This window comes from Sceloporus undulatus, chromosome 6, assembly GCF_019175285.1.
Source record: "Sceloporus undulatus isolate JIND9_A2432 ecotype Alabama chromosome 6, SceUnd_v1.1, whole genome shotgun sequence".
NCBI lineage: Eukaryota > Metazoa > Chordata > Lepidosauria > Squamata > Phrynosomatidae > Sceloporus > Sceloporus undulatus.
In genome coordinates this window covers 18412813-18434919 of record NC_056527.1, presented here as the reverse complement: position 1 = coordinate 18434919, position 22107 = coordinate 18412813, and the positions used below count along the sequence as shown (strand labels likewise).

At 39.5% G+C, this 22107-nt stretch overlaps 1 protein-coding gene across 1 annotated transcript in view; it reads right to left on the bottom strand.

The window, feature by feature from the left end:
- PARD3 (par-3 family cell polarity regulator) overlaps positions 1 to 22107 on the bottom strand; it is a 697528-nt gene that overhangs the window by 295787 nt on the left and 379634 nt on the right. Inside the window, 3 exon segments of the mRNA XM_042472372.1 lie at positions 609 to 991; positions 3794 to 3919; positions 19652 to 19735. Coding sequence (XP_042328306.1) covers positions 609 to 991; positions 3794 to 3919; positions 19652 to 19735 — 593 coding nt within the window.

Genomic DNA, 22107 nt, shown 5'->3' with positions numbered 1-22107 from the left:
CTGCTGGACTTTATTATATGAAAGCGTATGCCATGACAATATGGTTAGTCCAACATTACTCTCTGTTGATTTTTCTACAACAGACACAGCTATTCCTCTAGAAATTCATCTATATGGAATTTACGAAGAACTCAGTTGAGAAATATTTGGTTGTTTGAAATGTCATGTGTGTGCCACTGAAAACACAGCAATGGAATTTCTGGCTTTTCCCCTTTGAATACTTGATGCCTGACATATCACAAACTGTATTTGAAAGCTTTCTAAAGTTTTAAAGAATCTTGCCAAGGAGCTAAAAGATGCTCATGTGAAAAAGAAAGCCCAGTCTCTGGCTTTGTTTTACCACTTTGATTACTCCTTTTGTGTTATTAATCAAACCACTGAAGTTGTTAAAAGATGTTTTGCTTTAGTAAAACAATGCATAGAAAAGAATCTGTTCTCAGGCAGTTTACCAAACTGTTCCATTACCATTCTGCCCTATGCTGTTACACTTGAAAGAGCAGCAATGGGAGATGCTTGTGGATCAGGGCCTCTGTATTTTTCAATACAGATATATACCAGCCTCAAAAAATATCATTTGCACATGTTAAGCAGAGAAATCATCATCTTACCTTTCCTTAATTGTATATTAAGCCGCTTGCCAATCCGTTTGGTGTTATAGCCAGTGTTTGAAGTAGATGTAATCACTTTTTGTGGTGAAGGCGATGGCCCTAAAGGTGGTTTTCCTGACGAATTCACACTCTGAGGTAGTTGTGAGTAAGAGTCCAACTGATCTACTTGATTGTTCACTCGGGGTATTCTTTGCAACGTGTGAAGTCCAGTGTGGTTAATACTTTTATTATCAATATACTGGGAATCAGGGCTAAACCGACTGGAGTAATGAGTGTTCTTCTCACTTTGTGACAACTGCTCATACTGTTCCTTCTTTGCTGCTGGAACCACATGGAACCAAATAATAGGAGTACGCATGGCCTGACGGAACATATGCTGTGCTCTAGGTTTGAGAATGAATACAAAATTAGCAAATTAAGACTGACAGACTAGAAGACATTACAAGCATAATTACTGATGTTAATTAGGCATCATGAAATGACAGACGTATTGTTGAAACTGAACTGCAAATTGAAAAGGCAGGTTTTCTTGGAGTGATTTGTTAAGAAGTGCTTTTTCTTCTAAAGCATATTTCTATTAGGGCTGCATATTTGGAGGGTTTTTCCCCTGTACTTTTTAGTATATTTAAATTTATCCTTTTAAAAAAAAATCACTAAGTTTTAAAGTTTTTTAAAAAGATATTCTGTCAGATCCTGAAAATCTGCACCTTGCCAAAATTCTTCCAAATTCCTTAATATAAAATAAAACACAGAATATCTTTTTAAAATGATGTGTTGTCTTATAATGTATCAAATTTCATATTGCCATGCTCAATAATTATGCAATGCCTAGTTCATTTCTGAAATATGTAATTTCACTTCCAACATTTAAACTTTTCTTCATTGTAATAGTGATTTTATCTGATGTACTCCCGCCTCAATCCATGGGGAGAGGCAGAAAATATGAATAAAGATATTATTATTATTATTATTATTATTATTATTATTATTATTATTATTGCACTCTATGGGGCACTAACTGTTCTATGTAGGGTTGCATTTAAAAACTTTAATTTGCCCATAGAGCTACTGCCACAGTGTTAACAAATGCTGGCTTCGGGAAGCACACAACTCCCTTGTTGTAAGAACTTCACAGGTGGCTGGCCAGTTCCTGGTAACTATTCAAATTGTTGGTGATGAAATAGAAAATTTTATATGGCTCAGGCTCATGTTAATTCTCTTTCATACAAATTTCTCTACATTTTGAAGTCTTCTGGAAGCCCCTTCCCTCTCTCCTCCATCTTCTCAAGCTTGCTTTGTGGGAACAAAAGAGAAGGCCTGCTCAGTGGCTGCCCCAGACTATGGAACTCTCTTCCTGGAGAGGACAGGAATGCTCCCCTTCTACTGGCTTTTTTTTGGGGGGGAGGGGGCATATAATGAATTTTCCTGGTTTAAATTTTATTTTAAAAATAATTTTATATTTATATTTTTATATACATTTTTATCTGTATTGTTTTAATAAGTTGTAAGGTGTTTCTGTCCCATTATTGGGAGGGAGAATATGAAATAAATAATGCCAGGTTCCAGTTTGGATTTAATGCTATGCTAGAAATGGTTTAGTATTTTACAAGATGTTCATATGGTCATTTATGCTTCTATGAACTGACTGACGTCTTTCCCATTTCATATAGTTTTGGGGAGGTCACTGGCTGTCCCCATTAGTAGAGTTTGGAGAACCCTTTCAGTACACAGCAGGTATGTGAATACATGTTCCACCACATTCAAGGGAGTTTTGGGTTGAAATCACTTGCAATAGTTTCAGAAATGTTTTAATTTACATTGATTACACATAACACCAAAACAACAACAACAAAAGATTCCAGCATTATTTTTCTGGCCAAAGCCTATGAGCTACAAATACTAAAATTCTGCCAAGAATTTTATGATGTTTACCCTTACATTCATTTTCATCAACACAATCAATGGTGTACTATTTAAGTGGCGGGGGGGAGGGGGGGGAGATGAGGGCATTACCACTCCAAATAACAATTCTGTCCCCAAAGTGAAACATTCCTTGAGTCCCCAAATTCCTAGCATTGCAGGTGAGACAGTAATAATCATAAATGCCTAACTTTATGCTTTCTATTTTTGCATTCCCTTGGTAATGTTGCCTGCACCTTTTCTTTTGCTGTACAAACATTATTTCCCAATGCTCAATTCAAGTTTTTAAAGTGACTTTGGCTAGAAATAGGGGCACTGCAGGAAAATTTCAAGGACAAGAGCAGAATTCTGATTTGGATGGACAATGCCTTCATTTTGCCCCTCTCCCCGTAGCTATGACCTTGATATGAGATTTATAAAAAACGTTGGCGGTTTACAGACCGCCAAATAGTACGTATACAATACGTACTAGGGTTAGGAAAGGGCGGTGCTTCCGCACCCCCCTAACCCTAGTACGTATTGAATACGTACAAGATGGCGGCGCCCTGTTCATACGGGCGCCGCCATCTTTACGTACTGGACGCACAGCGTCCAGACGTGTCGCGCCGCTTGTGACGTAGCGAGTGCGCCCCTGGCGCCTTGCTACGTCGCAAACGCGACGGTAAAAGAAGCTCCATTTTGGAGCTTCTTTTTTCGGTCCGCGCGGGAGTCGGGCCGTCTGAAGGCTCCGGCTCCCCCGTGGACCTACTGGCGGCGGCGGCAGACCGCCGCAAAGCGGCGGTCTGTACCCCGCCCTTGCTTCTGTTAAAACCTTGATATGCAAATATTTAAAACCTTACTAACATTTGCAGGGAAGCTTCAGCATCTGTATGCATGGGTGTATTTCTTATGACAAATTACATATTTTTGTTTGCAAAATAATAAACATGATAGATGTGAGCACTGCTTCAGTTCTCTATCTATAAACAAGCCAAATCACTCAAGATAATTGGGGGGGGGGGGGGGGGTTTGAAGAAATGGTCCTATAACCATTAGAAAACAAGGCCTAAATTATCAGAAAAAAGATATGTAATGGCAGTCATTATCTTGTAGTTTTGTAGACTGAGTAATTAAAGAAACACTCTAATGATCTACAAACACATTCCTCTTTACAGAAAGAACTTACTTAGGCAATTTGTTCTAAAACATTTTATTCCTCCCCAAATTACTTCCATGTGTGATAGTTAAAGGTTAAGAAGAGCAATAAACTGTAAGCATGCACTTACTGTTCAAATCTTCGATTGCGAAGGTCCCCATCATTTATTCTGACAATACAGTCATTTTCATGAAAGAGGTGTTCTTGTTCAGCTTTCCCACCTTTCTCCAACCGCTTTACTAATAAACCTAAAGTTCTGGAACATAAAAGGTTATAGATTATTACCATACATGCAATAATTATAAGGATGCATAGATTTGTTTTGAAGAAAAATTAAAGTATCTAAACATAAAAGTGTTGTCATTATCTTATTTGCCCCCTTCTGTTCCCCCATCTCCAGCATAATGAAAAGCTTAAAGATAAGACTCACATGTTATGCTATTGCTGAACTAAGTCTAATTCACTTGCACTTCTTTCTCATGGGAAACAATAGGCCTTTAATTCATGGCAACTTTTCCCATCAATTTTAACATGGGCCAAAGTACAATTAATGTGCAGTGCAGTCCTATACATGTCTGTTCAAAAGAAAGAATCAATGAGTTTTCTGAGTCTTATTCTTCACTATCAGTATCTGCATTGGGACTCCTAGGTTAATTTGAATCCACACTATTTTCTTGTAAAAGTATTATATAAGTATTGCTATAGTGGAATGGGATTTACATGTGAACCATGACCCTCACTCCAGACAGTCTACAACAGCGGCACTGAAATAACCTGTTTGCTATCTGTTATCTTTGCTTACAAATGAGTGGGAGAAGGAGGTAGTGACAGAGATAAAAAGAATGGCACCTAAAGAGGGATGGAAGGATAAACGATGAACATTTTGTCCCATGTTGAGGCTGGGGATGCAGTACAAATTCTGTTACAGTGTTACCCCGGGATACGAATGCGCCGCCTTACGAAATTTCCGGGTTACGAAAAAATCCAATTGAAAAAAACTGTTCCGGGTTACGAAGGTTATTTCGGGTTACGAAAGAAATTTTGGTGCTTTTCGGCGCTTTTTCGCACCAAATCGCGGCTTTTCCCCATTAGCGCCTATGGGGTTTCGGCTTGCGAAAGCCTTTCGGGTTACGAAAGCGGCGGCGGAACGAATTATTTTCGTAACCCGGGGTAACACTGTACTCTGGAAGAAATGTTCTATCTCCATTCTAAAAACTAGCAGCTGGAATCCTGTTCAGGAGTTACAAACGCCTAACATACACATCTGTGAATCTCATGAAAACCAAACTGTTACAAATGTGAGACTCTATGTGTAACCTTATTTATGCCCTAGTTTATGGGACATGTAGGGACATTCCCCAAACCCCATTTACCAGGAAGCAGACTCTGCAATCAATGGGGGTCAATCCCCCTGTTGCCCAAGAAGCAACTGACTGATTTCCCAACCTCTCACATGTGTGTGATCTCCAATGTGAGGCCGAAATTCCACAGGAATGCCTTTTCTGCCTGTCACAAAGAAAACATCACTCATAGGGTGGGGTGGGGGGCACCAGTGAATTGTTTCTTGAGTGACAGGAGAAGTGGGGATGGAGGGGTCAGAGTCATAGTATAGTAATGTAACTATGATGGTTATACATTCCCAACTCCTCAACAATATTCTGGCCAACCTACTTCTGCACTATTGTTTTGCTTTGTTCTTTTAAGAAGTGTCTATTTAGGTTAGTAGTATATATGCATACTCAGTTTAAGTTGATTGTGTTAAGTTGAAGGCTTTCATGGCCAGCATCCATAGTTTTTCATGGGGTTTTCAGGCTATATGGCCATGTTCTAGAAGAGTTTCTTCCTGACGTTTCGCCAGCATCTGTGGCTGGCATCTTCAGAGAATACTTGCCTAGAAAGCAGTTGGGTATATATATTGTCTGACCTGGAAAGGCAGGAGTGATTTACATGTGTATTGTTCTGTTGCTAATGGCTGGCCTCAAGGTGGGAGGGTCTGCAAAAGAGGATTAGTGTCTGTTTGCTTCGTGCTCATTGTCTGCTGGGAAACCCCTGACCCTGGGAGATTTCTCATTTGCATTTGTTGAGTCTTCTTCTTGCTATTTTTCAGAACTGGTAGCCAGACCTAGTTTACTTTAAGGGTTCCATCTTTCCTATTGCAATTGTCCAGGTGTTTGTGGATTCCAATGGCTTCCCTGTGCATCCTGATATGGTAGTGGTTGGCACGGTCCAGAATTTCAGTGTTTTCAAACAGTATGGTTTGTAACATGTTCTGCTACTGCTGATTTTTCTGGCTGATTGATTGTGTTAATTTCCACCTTATTTAAATCAAGATTCAATTTTGACCAGACTCTCACACCAGCACACATAAGTAGTCGCCAAGTCACACTTTGGCATATCCAATGTAATGTTGCTGACATTTACACTGTCACTGCTGATTACAATCATTTTCATATGGCTGGGTGGCAGTTTTGGGTTGTTCATATCTTCAAATCAAAGGCATATATTAACTGAAGCAATTTTAGACATCAATAAAACATGAGCTGATTATTTCCAGTTTTATCACTGATTATAATTTAAATGTAGAATGAGAACATTAACATATGTGACTGAGTTTTTCATTTACACAATTAGGCTAACAAACCTTGTGAATAGATTTGCCAGCATTAATATATGAACACTTAGGACACACATACAAAAAGATGCACACAACTGCAGCCTCAGAGCATGTTTACACTTTCCAATTTTATTTCTATCCATCAAGCCTAGTCTTTTGCCTGTCAAAATTACCCAAGAGTAAAGCAGCATACAACTATTACTTCAATAAGGTCATAAATTTCCAGACACTTTCCAACTATGAAGCCTGGCTGATTCCAGTAGTTTCTCACACCTTCCTATCCACCCACCTTTCTCTCTCTCTTTCTCTCTCTCTTTCTCTCTCTCTCTCTCTCTCTCTCTATACATGTGTGTGTGTAAAAGCCTATGTTTGCAAGTCATCCCCTGTCTCCAAAGAAGTTTTGAAATATTAATAGGCAAATGCTTTAAAGCAGCTAAATGCATTTTCAAGAAACAGGACACATACACATGAACCAGCATTCTGAGCTTGCACACCAAGAGATCTAGAGATAGACAGGTTTGGAAGGACTGTGATGAACTAGTTATGCAGTGAGGAAAATCAAGTAACATGAGTAGGATGAGTTGAGTTCAATCACTAGGATGTATCTGAAACAGACAAGTGATGTCAAGGATGGGCGATCTCATTAACTAGGGAATCCAACAGAGATCAAAAGAAAGAGAGAGATGAAGATATAGGAATAGGCAAAGGGCATTGGAATGATGCAAGAAGAAAATTTAAAACACTGATGAGAAGCTACTGAGGAGCTAGTGGGCAAAGCAACTCAATATTCAAAGTGCTATGGATGGACTTACAGAGGAGCTCTAGCTATGTGACAACAAGAGTATGTGATTTGCATGCCAGTTCAGCTCCTGACATTCTTACATAAAGCAGCTGGGTATTGTAAAATACCTCTTTCCAGAAAGGCTGGTGAGATGCCCTCAGAGAATGCAACGTTAGAATAGATATACAAACAGTCTGACCTAGCACAAAGCGGCTTCCTTATATTCAGCAAGAATAAGGAGGAATTATCATGGACCCAGGGACGTAGCCAAGGCGGGGGGGGGGGGGGGGGGGGGGGGGGGGGGGGGTCTTAGGGTCCGGACCCCCCTTCCATTAGAAAAATGAATGGTGTGTGCTGCTGCGCCAAAGCGACCAAGCCCCATTATTATGGTGGCACTTAGTCTGGACCCCCCCCCCTTCCTAAAATCCTGGCTACGTCCCTGATGGACCCTGAGGATTATAGTGCCATTATCTGGCTTCCTCATAGGCTAACACTGAATTCAAAGTGAAAGAATGGAACCAGCAGCAGACCTTCAGAGGCAAGTTAAATGAGAAGAATTTATGTTAACTCTAGCAAAACATTGCTTATGGTGTGTGGTGTGTGTGTGCATGTGTCTTCAAGTCACCTGTCAACATACGATAACCTCATGAATTTCATAGCATTTTCTTAGGTAAGGAACAGTTAGAGGTGGTTTTGTCAGAGCTATGGTGCTATAGTTTGGAGGAGTGCAATAGAATACATCACCAAACTATAAATGTTAGGGTTGAATTTTGATGCAGCGGTGTGACACTGCTTTAACTATATAGTAAAAATACACTGGATTTGGGGGGGGGGGGGGGAATTGAGAAAACAGGTAACAATGTTGGCCGTGTTAGTTACTGAACTAAATCATGCAATCCTCTTTAAAACTGTATGAGTTTCACCCATGACAAGGGCATGTGTACTTTACAATATTACAGAATTTGTTCTGACTTTGTTCTCCCCACTTTCCTATGAACATCTTCAGAACACAAACAAGGAAAGTTATCATCACTATCAGCTCATAACTTTTATTGACAATGTTGGCTCTGCAACAGGTAGTACAAAACAAATATGAATTGCTAGAAATGTAAAGGTATTATCAGAGGCTTTCACACAGATTACAATGAAGGGAGACTAATAGCTTTATGAATCTGTTGAATCTGAATTGATTCAATTTAATATCTATCTATTTATCTAAGTTTAGGTTCCATTCTCAATATGCATATTGCATTTGAACAGAGCAAATGCCATCACAACCTACCACACTTGTCAAAACAGAGACATCTATCAGCACAAGGCTCTCTTTGTTGGTGATTTATTTCACTGTACTTTTTAGACAGTTCACCCTTTATCGAGAACTTCAAATAAAATCCATTTATATAGAAATAGGATTTGGGGAAAGTGCTCAGAAACTGATATAATTGATAGCATGAAACAAACCATTCCTTGAACGTTCTTTCCTTTAGTGGGTAAAAAGACAGAACATTTTTGTTGGAAGATAACTGTGCTGGTAAAACTTTACAATGAGTCTCTGGCTGCTACCTATATATTTAAACAAAAATCAAACAGTGGAAGGTTGTCCTCTCTAGAGCATTGCAGAATGCTGGATCGTCCCATTCAGGACTATCATGACGGGGTATTCGTTCAATAGACAAAGCATCAAAGTGCAATACGGGGAACCCACCTGAGGTTGGCCTTCAGCCCTGTGATAATTATATCTCTTCAGCTGTGCTTGTTTATGCCCACACAGCTCCAGATTGGTCATACAAAACAGTATTTGTGAATACCAGATGCTGCATTTGAACTGAGCTCTCCTACAATAATTTAACTTGTGGGTTTTGTTTAATGAGAGTAATTGCAGTTTTGACATGCAGATTATTTCTTTTTATTATACATTGTTACTGCATGACAGGATTAATAAGACTTCAACTTGTTTAAGGGCTTATGTAGTCAGGTTTGAAATGAGGTGTGTTGTATATGTAGCAAGATGTGTTCTGCATTATTACTGGAAAATTCAGAATATAACTTCCTTTAAAATGGAAAGCAATAGTCATCATTATGCCTAAATAAAATTAACATACTAAGTATTAAATGCTGAGCTATCTGGGAGAAGAGATGATGAAATATTAACAGCCTGTCACAAATGTAATTTTTCAAACCATTAGTCTATCACAGAAATTAAGAATTAGAACTGACCTGTTGCCCCAGGATGTGAACAAGCTTGGGAAATAGCTAAATTTTTTAAACTGTTTAAATTAATAAAAAAAAAAATCTTCATTCATTAAATCCATTAATATTATCATCCTAGTTAAGGAAAAGCCCAGCACCTCCATCTAGTTTTAAAAATAAACAAAGTTTCAGTTTAGTTCATTATATTAGCACAGTTTTTGACTGGATCATAACAATTAGTCTCTGCACAGCAACCGCACATTCTACAACTTTAATATGTATGGATGGTGCCATCGTTATGATTATCCTTAATATGAAACATTATGAGGTCTAGCACCTTTGATGAAAATCCCCCCTTCCGCAGAGTTCTAGCCAAAAATATGGGGTTCCTCTGTCTGGTAGGTAGGCAGACCCATCTCAAAATCTTATCTCTTCTTTCATCACAAAAATGAGCAATAATTCCAATAAATACAATTATAACTCTGTATTTTCTACCAATCTTAGCATGTAAAAGTAAACCTTGTCCATGCCCAACATAAAACAAACTAATGAGTAACAGCAAAAATGAACAAAACACTCAAGAATGAGCACCGGATCTGAATAAAGTATTGCTAAGTCCTAAATGGTTCAGGCCTGTTAAAAACTCAATACCTCTAAGCCATTTATAGTTATGAGAACGTGATCTCTTACATAGCTTTCATAGCAGACATAGTGCAAGGTGGGGGGAAACAGCTAGGCCTGAAAACAAGGGGGTAAAGTGACACTAAGATGAAAATGGAAGAGCAATTTCTAAAAGATTTATGAGCTTTGGATTTTGAAAGCTGCTCTCCTGCATGCTGGATATAAAAATAAAACCATGACAAGAAGGGAAGCAAGATGGAAGAGTAAAATCCATAACAATTTTTTGGTATGGGAATTCTTAGCCTGACAGTGACTCTTCTCACCCGAATTAATAAAGTCATTTGTACACTGAGATCACTTGAAATAAGCTTGGGAGCTGCAACTGAATTTCAAGGCTAGCCCCCATTGCAACTTTACTTTACACAGAGGTTGTCTGATTATGCTTCTCAAGTCTATTTGCATGAGTCAAGACATCAGCCTCCACAGCTCTCAATTTATGATCTTACCCTGTGATTAGAAATCTTCTGTGTGCCATTTCAGAATCTCAAAGAGCCACTCGATTATGCTACAACCGAAATCCCCTAACGAGCCATCCATAAGTCTATGCTGTGTCAGTCTGTCAAAATGCAATTCCTAATATGTCAGGATAATTAATGATTCCATGACAACTTTCCTAAGAACACAGAGCTTCTCAGATTTGCTCCCCCCACCTTCCCCTGACAGTTTATGATAATATATCCTGCCATAAGCTAAGCTCTACAGTTCCATTCATATCTCCCAATGTATTTCTATGTATTATAAAAGCTTGTATTTTATAAAGCATTTGAAGACTGAAACAAACCAGAAACCCCAACTGTACTCGTTGTGAACGCAAATGTGCATGTATGCTCACTGAGAAAGAAAGATATGTTTCTTTATAAAATATCCATCCACACATGTGTAGAACATTTCCTGCTTTCTCTGAAACAGACTGGAGTACCTGAACATCTTGAAATCTGGACCCTTGCCAAAAGCTGAAAGACTGGTCACCACTACCCTGCTAATGGAAATGACCAAAACAGTTGTATATATGTACTTCTATGAACAGCCATCAAGAAAGGCACTCTAGCGCTTTGCACACTGTTTTGCTCTTATACAGCTCAGCTCTTTTCATCTGTAAAAGCTAAGGGTTATTCTAAGCCTGGTTCACCTACCAAGTTCTGACAGAGTCTGCAAAACTTACCAGGAGTTTGTACTTGGATCTGTGCAAATATTATCAACTCCTCTTTACTCATGCAGTGGGGCCTCTTTGTATGTGCTTCCTCTTCTTCCTCTTTCACCTTCTCTCCCAATGAAACTGTTTCTTGATATCAGACTATACAGAGTTAAGTTCTGCATATCTTGGCTCTGCACATCATTTGCTAGTCCAACTGCGGCAGTTCTTTTGAATCAGTGAAACTTACACAAATGTTGTCTTGCTATTGAGGAATTAATTCAGTAAGCCTGCTCTATTTGGGTCTAGGGATTGACCAATATACCTACCGGTAGGCCAATATTTCTGTGGCAGTTATCACAGAAGGCCTTATTCTTCTCTAGTAAACTAAACATACACTGCAATCATTCCCCCTACTTTCATTCATCTTTAACTCTTCCAACAGGTAGACTAGCATGTACAGGAAGGCAAATACTGTACACACCTATTAGTTTGCCTTGGAAGCCTCTTTATAAAATGTTTCTTCATTATGGTAGCCTATTGAGATGGTAGCTATCAGCCTTTGGGCTGACTACTGTGTCACCATCATGGCATGCACACATTTTGGTAGCCTCAATGTAGGGCTGAAACATTTGAATTCGTCCTCAGAGGCAAACCCAAGTAGTCTCCCCTTGGTACATGTACAAATACCCAATACACAAATCTTAGTGAATTCTTTCAAGATACTATTCATCCCTTCCCATTCTCCTACTATCTTAGCTTCTAAAAGTAAGCCTTCTCCATTCCCATCTTCATAGCTTGTTACAGACAGGCATTAGGCTTTAAGGCATCTCCCTTGACATGCAGCTTGCATTCTTAAAAGACTCACTCATAGCCATCAGCTATAGTTGAAAATGGAATAAGAGTAAAGCATAATCAAACCGAAAGGGCAGAGACTGCTACAAACCTGCAGTCTACATCAAGGCTTTGGGAGCAGAAGGGCTGAATTCTTCCTCTGAAAGCTCAGCTGACTTGACTCTTTCTAGGTCACTTAACATGACCCATGCCTGCTCACACCCTTCTTGGAACTGGGAGAGGGATACCAATCTCTTTTAGTGTAGGAGGGCATAATTGGATTTACAAAAGAATGAGAATTATTAGTTCAACTATCAGTAGTTGGAGACAATTGCCCTTGGAAACCCCTCTGGTGAAAATCATCTTCCATTTACACCCAATAAGGCTATTCTTAGGGGTTATTACAGGCAGTGTCAGATTCTCAGGAGCTGCATTTTCTTCATTTTGTGTGCTGGGGTGAAATCATTAGAAAGCAGGCTAACTGACATTACACACGAATCTGAGAACTGATTTTTTTTTTTAAATCGTTCACAAGTAATACTGCCAGACCATTGCCACACAAGCTGCTGTGTTGCTATTTAGGTTTTATCTAGATAAATTTCACCCTTTAGGAAATTATCTCAGCTGGCCCAACTAAAGTGATGAATATAGGCTTGCCTTCTGGTAGCTTGAAAGAGAAGCATGCCATTGGTCACTAGTATGTATGAAATATGACCAGACACACAACAGAACAAAACTGTAGAAAGAAGAAACAATTGTAGAAAGAAGATTAAAGCAAGTATCAGCAGGCACAGGAATGAGAAATGTAGATATACATCAAGGGCATAAATTATATTCTTGGAACGTCAGGAATAAACTCTTCTAGAACATGGCCACATAGCCTGAAAAACCCACAAAAAACCTATTCTTGGAAATACTTCCCAGCTCTTTTTTTTTCTACTTTGTGTCCATTTTTGCACACTGCAATATTAACATCACTAAGGACCTCATCACATTAGACAACTCCTTCTCAGAAACGGGATTTAAAACTAGAAAAAAACTGCAAATGCGGGAGGTTTTTTAAACTATGTTTCTTCCAAACAGCAATAACGTGAAAATAAAGCAAACTGAAAGTGGACAAAAATGATGCCTTTTTCCTTTCAATAAGTTCCCAAAAGTAAAAAGGTGTCATTTTTGTCCACTTTCCATTTGTTTAATTTTCGCATTATTGCTGTTTGGAAGAAGCATATTCTTAAAAAAACCTCCCGCATTTGCGGGTTTTTTCTACTTTTAAAATCCCATTTCTGAGCAGGATTCATCTACCGTGATAAGGCTCTGAGGCTACTGTTTAGATTGAGAATGCAGCAGTTTAGAACTCATATTATAACATATAACAAGATGCCTACATCTTACAATGTGAGTTCAGAATTTTGTTGTTGTGGTTGTTAAATGCCACCATTCAGCTTTGACATGTTGATCCTATGAGTAGAGTGAGAAATGCCATATTATTAACAGCATCCTAGACACCCTTTTATTAACAATCATGCTTAGTGCTTGTAAACTCAGGGACATAGCTTCCTTACTTGAGTCTATATACCTAAACCCAGTTTTTTTCCTTCTCCTACTGTCTTCCACTTTACCTAGCATTAATATCTGTTCTAATGAGTCATGTCACCTCATGCTATATCCAAATTACAACAGCTTCAAAACTGGTATGTTCTTAATCCAAAGATTAATTAAGCAATACTGGCCTGGGGACAAACCTACAGATAATCCAGAAGACTCATCTGCTGCCAAATGCAGCAGCTCTTTTTGTTTATGGAAATGTGGAGAGACTGCTTTGGCTTTACTGTAACTGCATTATCTACTAATTTGTTTCTTTTCCCAGGGACTAGTTCTTGTATTTCAAGCACCTAAGGCACCAACTCTGCATGCAGTTGCCCATTCTCATTCATATTGCCTGTCTAGACAGCCTAGGTTGAGCACTATGTGTCCACATTGACCTGAACACCTTCTATTTGGGATAGTTGTTCTCTTCCACTGAGCATGCACCATCAGGGGGACACACATGGTGCAGTGAGGGAGGAAGGGGACACCTACCTAGCCAGTCAGAGCAGCTGAACCAACCCTGGTGATCAATGGGTGACAGATGTCACACCAGATTGCCCTCACATCCTCATTATCTCCACTGGCACCTGTGTTATGCACTCCTTTCCTGTGGGAGGTTCCAGCTTTTTCATCTTCTACAAGGTACAAGCAACTATCTTAACATATAGTATAAGGATATGCTGCAGGTGATGATTCTGGTTGCTGCTGTTTTTACAGATTGTCCATGGAGTTTATCACGCATCTTGAGTTCCACTATGCTCCCGTCGCCCCAACATCACCAATCTGCGACAGGAGCCTCCTAGTGGGATGACGCCTGGCGCTATTAAAGTGGAATGCTTCCATTTTCATCATGGGAGCGTTATCGTAATTGTTAGGAAAAGAGCCCTTTTTTAATAATGATTTGATCCGTTATTTAAAAAAGGCCCTTTTCCTAACAATTACAAGAACACTCCCATGATGAAAACAGAAGTGTTCCACTTTAATAGCGCCAGGCGCAATCCCACCAGGAGGATCCTGTTGCAGATTGGTGATGTTGGGGCGACAGGAGAATAGTGGAACTCAAGGTGTGTGATAAACTCCCACGAGTTGAGCTTGGTAGTAGTAGTCATTAATCTCATCTGTAGAAGTTGGAATCACTACTTTTTGGACTATGACAGCCAGAATCCCCTGGCCATGCTGGCTGGGGGAACCTGTGAGTTCTTGTATTTCAAATAAGCAACTTTTCAGGCTCTGTAGATGAGGCTAATTGCTGCTACATTAATTGTCCTTCTCAAGGTAAAACATAAATACACATTTTAACTCAGATATTGGTAAACAATCTTTCATGTCCAAGGACTGAGAGACTCTCAGAGTAGCAGTATAATATCCAGCCACCCCTAGCTCATTGCAGAGACTGCAAACACTCACTTAGTAACTGATTTGTTTCTAGATAGCTAACACCGTGATGTGATTGATAAATGGCACGCAGTGCACTCTGGATACCTTGAACTTCTCTGTGATAAATGCAATGTTTAATAGTTCTGGGGTGGTCAGCAACAATTTGTTTCAATAAATAGAGCAAGGATAATATGGAACACTTCCTCCTCCACACTTGTGTAAGTGTGTGTGTGTGTGTGAGAGAGAGAGAGAGAGAGAGAGAGAGAGAAAGAGAGAGAGAGAGAGGCTATTAATGTGTTCTCTGTTTCTACCTTCCCACAGTATTTGAAGCTCTGTTACTCTTTGCCACTTTTGGAAAGGATATATTTTTAGAAATCTTCAATAAAAACTGAAAATTTAATGTATCTAAACATAATGGTAATAGCAATGAAGTACTGCTGAGAAGTGTGTTTAGGCCAATCTGTTTGCTCTTTGAGGAGATTACAGTGTTCTTCAGAGTAAAACAGGTTATTATTATTTTTCCCCTCAGTACAATATCCTGACCTGATTTATGTGGCCTTTATGGTGCCATTATGCACAGAACATAAGCTTCGCTGATGACAACAACCTGGCGAAGATGACAGAGACTGCACAGGCAATTCAGTACAAGGGTCACGGCCAAAGTGTCTAACAACGCCTGAACTCCTATTCCATCAAAACAATATAACAAAATGTTCTGTCCAAGACCCAAAGGAAGACATCATTTGCACAAAAAGAGTCTCCTATTTTTAGTAAATGCACAATTTTAGAATCACTGCATATTAGGGGACGACAAGGCAAAGCTGTTTAAATTGAAAAACAAAACAATTCCAAACTGAGCTGCTTTCTCTCCTCTCCAAAAGAAAACTCTAGTTACCCTCACTGTCCTATCCAGTGCTAAGGAATAAACACATACAGGCAGTGCAGATATTGCTAGTATGTCAGTTACCAAAATATTTAGATCTAAGCTGTTATAAAGAGGTGTTATTTTGCATTTCAGGTCAATGGTTCATTAAGCTTTGGGGAGTGAACTCGAAATAATACTATAGTAATTAGCTGGGATGATTCTTGATTCTGTTCAACAACCAGGGAACTTCCATGTAATCTTGGGCCCTTTCACACTACATCAGGGGTAGGCAACCTGCGGCCCGTGGGCCGGATGTGGCCCGGCGAGGCCTTCGGATCGGCCCCAGCCCGGTCCTGCCACCGATTGCCGCCGGGGCCTTTGGTGTCTCGCGCAAGGGGCATGGTGGGGCAATTGTCTATAGAAGCCTCAGAAATGTGCATTTATCTTAACATTTTTTTAAAAATCAGCCAATTTTTTCACGTGTCCTCCATTTTTTATTTAAAAAGTGCCCTCCATTTGAAAATTTTGTACTACATTTGTCCCGGTTTATTTATTTATTTAATTTTTAAAAATTATTTAATTATTTATTGTATGGCTTCGGCCCCCCAGTTGTCTGAGGGACAGCAACCTGGCCCCCGGCTCAAAAGGGTTGCCTACCCCTGCACTACATAGTTATACTGCTATGATTCTACTTTTAACTGCCATGGTTCCATATTTTGGAGTCCTGGGATTTGCAATTTAAAATTCTCAGCCACAGAGTTCTAGTGTCTCCCTCAGGATTCCACAGCAATTAAAATGGAATCATAGCTCTATAATTGTGTAATATGAAAGAGTCCCAGGAGGGGGATGCTTGTGGCTCCAAAGTTTATTTTGTGATTTCCCAAGTCCATTTTGAGACCCTTAGAAAACTAAAAATTGTTTCTATCTCAGTCTATATCAAAGGGTGTACCAATAATATCAATTTAGAACAGATTAAAAACAAATCAGAATATATATTTTTTTAAAAATTAAAGCATATTTTACACTTAAGACAATTTAAACCAATTTAAAATAATTTTAAATATATGCACAAATTTGGATAAAATCAACTTTATCCACACAAAAAAGGTCACAACTCACACCCATGGAAGCAGATATGCATGGATGGGATATCAAGATGGCATCTGAAGATTGGTCCCAATCTGGATTAGAAGCCATGCCTGATTGTGAATAATTCAAAAGATGAGGACCCAATGATAGATAGTCAGCCCTCCATATCCACAGAATCTGCATCCATGAATTCAACTATCCACACTTTGAATTTTTTTTAAAAAAAATATCAAAATGCAAACCTTGATTTTGCCATTTTATAACAATAGCAGCTTCATTTATATCCTGCTTCATACCACTCTGATCACTCTAAGCAGTTTACAACTGTAAGCTAATTGCCCCCATGAAGCTGGTACTCATTTTAGCAACCCCGGAAGGATTCAAGCCTGAGTCAAGCCTGAGCCCTGGCTGGTATTGAACTCATAACCTTGTGGTTTGTGAGTGAGTGGTTGCAGTAAAGGCATTTAACCATTGTGCCACCAGGGCTCCTTTTATATAAGGAACATCATTTTAGTACCCCATTATATATAATGGCACTTGAGCATCCACAGATTTTGGTAATCACAGGGAGTCCTGAAACCAACCTAGCAGACAAGGGCTCACTATATCTTTAACACAACATGTCATCACATTTCTCAGAAAGTCCCTTTGTGGACAATAGGGCTTGCTTGAGATTAGACAGGTATAGAACTGCAATGGACTGATATTCAATATTATTTTTTCTTTCTCACTGGATTCTGTGTGTAGATGTCGTGGTAGTGTTCTGGAATTTGTATCATCTGATTGTTCTCAGCACAGTCAGTGTTTCTTTTCTTTTCTAATTTAATTTTGCTCCTATGTTTTAAAAATGCATGTCAATTTTCTGGCCAAGCATAATTTTTTAAAAAAAGGATTCTTTCAACAACAATAACAAAAAGATTTGATGGAATTCTTTGTCAAACAATAGCTAATCTCACAACTTGAAAGTGGACCTGACTGTTGTTAGCTACCTATTTCCCAAATCAGAGTCATGAAAAGCAGAGCCGGAAAATTCAGGATTGGGGCAGGTTATTATGACATGTTAATTTTGGTTCTAATTGACCCACAGCTAAAGAAAAATGGTCTGTCGTAAAGCAATTTGCCTCTTTTCTACTGGAATTATCAGAAGAGAATAGTAATTGACAAGTTTTCACAAATCTTCACATCTTTCATTTACTTTATTATTACTATTAGTATAAGCATAAGGAAAAATATAGAAGGAATATACACTGTCCCAAGAACTTTGGGACAAAGATTTCTCCCACTTGCATGTGCCATGGAGCAGCTACAGAGCTACCTACACTGCATTCTCAGCTCTAGAATAGTTTAATATTGTTATTTGGAGTTCTGATAAAGAAATGCAACATTTCAGGTAAACTCCGCTGTCCTCTCATCACAGTTAAGCAGCACAAAAACATAACCCATCATGAGTTTATTGCCTTTTGGAGCAGTGGTTATCATGCAGCTACAGCAGCTACCACTTATACCTGATAAATGTTGCTAAATGAACACCAGATCTTTCACAAGAGGAACAGTCTTACAGTGGCACTTATTCTTACCTCCCAAGTCCTCAGGGAATGATGCTGTAAGGAAATTATTAGTTTTTGTCGGCATACTGCATGTTGTTGTACCTGCTTGGCCATTAGCTTTGAAATAATACCAAGAATGATTGATTTGTACACCACATTCATCATTCTGCAAAGGGGAAAACTCCCTTATTTATCAAGTGTGAAAAGCAGTTGATAAGATAATATTTGATATACAGTGACATTTGCTTTTAATCAATTTAAAGTGAAATTGTTGATGGATAAGTGACATGTCAAAACTTAATGCCCCTTCAATATATAATCTATGATAACATTTATAAATTTCATGTTTGTCCCTTTCCCACTGAAGATAACAGAAAATATGAATGCATTTATAATTCTGTGATAAAGGAAATCTCTTTCCATTCCTCTTCTCATATATCCCTCAAGTCCAACTTACATGTTTGAGGAAGTGTACATATTTTTCTATTAAACCACAAGGATTTAAAATCATAGTACAGAACCATAATTGCTTTACAGCTGATCTAATTTTCAAAGTTCATTCAAAGACCCTAAATACTAAACATTCACCTCAGTGAAGTGAGTATTATGAATTTGAGTGCTCTGTTTACCAATGAAGATCATGAAATGGCCATCACAGGTATAATACTCATTTTATCACACCACTCTGATCTCTTAGATCATATCTTTTTTTGCATGCAGTGCAATACGAGACACACTCACATTCAACAGCAGACCCCCAGAAGCATGCTATATTTCACATGGCTGACTTTATTTAACACCACTGTGACTATAAATTTGATTCTTTTCAAGTTTGAGTGGTAAAAACACACACACACAAAAGTGTGTCTTTGTGGTTTCGGATGCTGCCAGTCTGGTAAATTATGGTCTAAGCAGCCAGGGATAAATGCGGCATGAAGTACATTTCTAATATTAGACCAAGGTAAAAGGCGAGAAGAAACTTTTATGAGACTCTGATGGAAATAATTCATGCCCTTGCAATTCAGCTTTGCATTAGGACAGAATATAATTTCTATTATAAATTAGGAACTAGATTCTGTCATCCTCACCTTGACCAAAGCAGTTACATTCAGAAGCAGGATTTCTTATGGCTTAGTGTCAGCAAGACTTTTTTTTTTTTTTTTTTTTGCTGAAACAATTGTGCTTTAATTCAGATAGACACTCTCCCTCTCCAAAAGGGGATGTGCAAGAGATAAAACTGGAAACTAAAATATAGACGATGATTCAGTTAAAAACCTACACAATACATTACCTTCCACCTCGGGCACTGAAAGGCACTACGTGGATTCCCAGAGGGCCACCATCATTGGAGACTTCGACGAGCTTTACCATATCACTGTGAGACAATGATGAATGAGGGAATGTGAACATGTACAATAAATGAACCCAAAAAAGAGACCACACATACACAATCACGCGCACACACATATATATACACAACACAATGATATTTGAGAACAGGGGGTGATAAAAGCAACACTCAGTGCAACGTACTTCAGTATTAAACTGGTGGCATGAAAGGAGATCAATCACCATCCATTAATACATGAAATGAAACATGAACTAATGTTTTGGGCAACCCTAATCCATTATACAAATTGTATTATGTACAACTATGACAGGAGGGAACTAAAACTGGCTTTTGCATGGGTTGAAAGTGAAGTTGGCATTAAAATCAAAAAGTCTTATACACAAACAGATAGGAAGGTTTATTTCTTTTCTTTTTCTCCCATTCAACTTTTTCTTGTTAGTCAACTGAGATTGTATATTGCTGTATAGGTTAATTCCTCAAATGTATATCTTCTGGGAATATATTCAAAGTTGTAACATTTAATTCAATTAATTTCAAATTAATCATTATCAATAGAGATAGCACAAATCTTTCAGTTAACAGTGGCCTGTGAACTAGGCGAAAAGGGATCTCATCTTGCCACTGTGTAATGCTCCCCCTCCTCAGACCACAGGCTGCTAGTGCTTTGAGTGGCTTATTTCTTCTGTTTTGAAAAAGCTCAAATACACAAGCCTATAGTTCACACTAACAAGAGTTACAAACCCATGCCGTTGGTTGAGCTTCCAGACACAGAACGTGAGAACTATGGCTTACAGCTGGTTAACTGCTTTTCTTTTCTATTTACTTAACCATCAGTTTTATGATTTCATCCCATCTCCATGGGATGAACTCAGAACCTTTGAGTCCTCTTGTCTCTACCTGTGGTTTGTTCATAGGCTGCATAGTGAGAAACCACAGTCAGCCAGACTTGGTAAACCAGTTTCAAATCATAATCTCTAATTGTGGTATGTTGGCCGCAAACCCTGAGTAGATTTTGTTTTATAAGGCCGACCATTTCATTTAGCTGAAAGTTCATACACTTAATATATTTTAACTCCAATGTAACTCTGACTAAATCAAGGTACATCATAAAGTAATCATAGCACAATTTTTTATTTTCCTTTCATTGGTGGGATACAGACGGGCAGGGGAAGATGTCTTGGAGGTGTATTCTGCTGAATACGGAGCCTCTAGACCGCCCGCCCCGGGGGCGTGGCTAAGGTGTATGGGGCTTCCACATGGGGGGCAGTGAAGACGCCTCACCTGGGCCGTTTCTGACCCGCAGTTTCCATACCGCGGCCTCAGAGGACGCCGCAAAGAGAGAGGCAGCTTCCGCCTGGCGGCCAAAAACAAAAGGGGCTTTTTTTTCTTTTGCCGGCTGGCGGATGCGCAGCTGCGCAGTGCGGCACTCTCAGCACGGTGTGCAGAAAGCATGTGACATTTTAAGCGGCCAGGCCCCTTTAAACTTTTCCCCCCCCCGCCCTGCCCAAGAACAATGGTGGTCTCCTGCCAGCTGGTGATCAGCTGGTGTTGGCATCCTTGTCCACTTGCACGTTGCTAGTGTCACCAGCATCATGGATGCCTCCTCTCCTTTGGTCCCCGCGCTCTTGCTGAATCTGCAATGCACAGCCACAGCTGTCACCGCTGCCACCGCTGTCCCCCTGCCATCCCCCATCACCTCCCTTGTACATATGTAAATATTTAAAGTTTTAGCGTTTTTTTATTGTTAGGTGAAAATAGCGCAGGAATGTGTGTAGGGGTTCACTTTAAATTCCAAACTTTCCACAATTCTAGCAGCGCATGCGTACATGTTGCTCTAGGGTTAGGGTTAGGGTTACGAGCATTAAAATAGAGTGCAGCTGTGCTGCAGCTTCCACATCTGCATGGCATCTGACGCTCTAATTAGAGCTACGGTGGAAACTGTGCATGTTCCAGGACCCCGACTCATTATGCCGCAGCAGACACGGAGCTTTTAAATGGGCAATTTAAATTAGCGGCGTAGCAATTCTGGCGTACCGGTGCAGCAGCTTATAGACGGAGCTGCGCAGTTGCGCAGCATATAGAAAAGAAGCGGGGAAAAGCGGCACCTTTTTAATGCCGCTTCTTCCCGCTTGGGGCATGCGGGCGGCGTGTTCATGGCGGCATTCAGGTAAGGGCCATCTGAAGGCTATACCTTCATGACATCACGAACACACCCCTTTTTGCCCATCTGTATCCCACCATTGTTCTCACAAATTAACCAATTTTAAGCTTAATTTCAGATCCCCTTTTGAAATAATTGCTAATATTTCCAATACAGATGGTATGGCAGTGTAATTCTCTCTCTTGCAGGGAGTCATTGCCTCTCTCTCTCTCTCTCTCTCTCTCTCTCTCTCTCT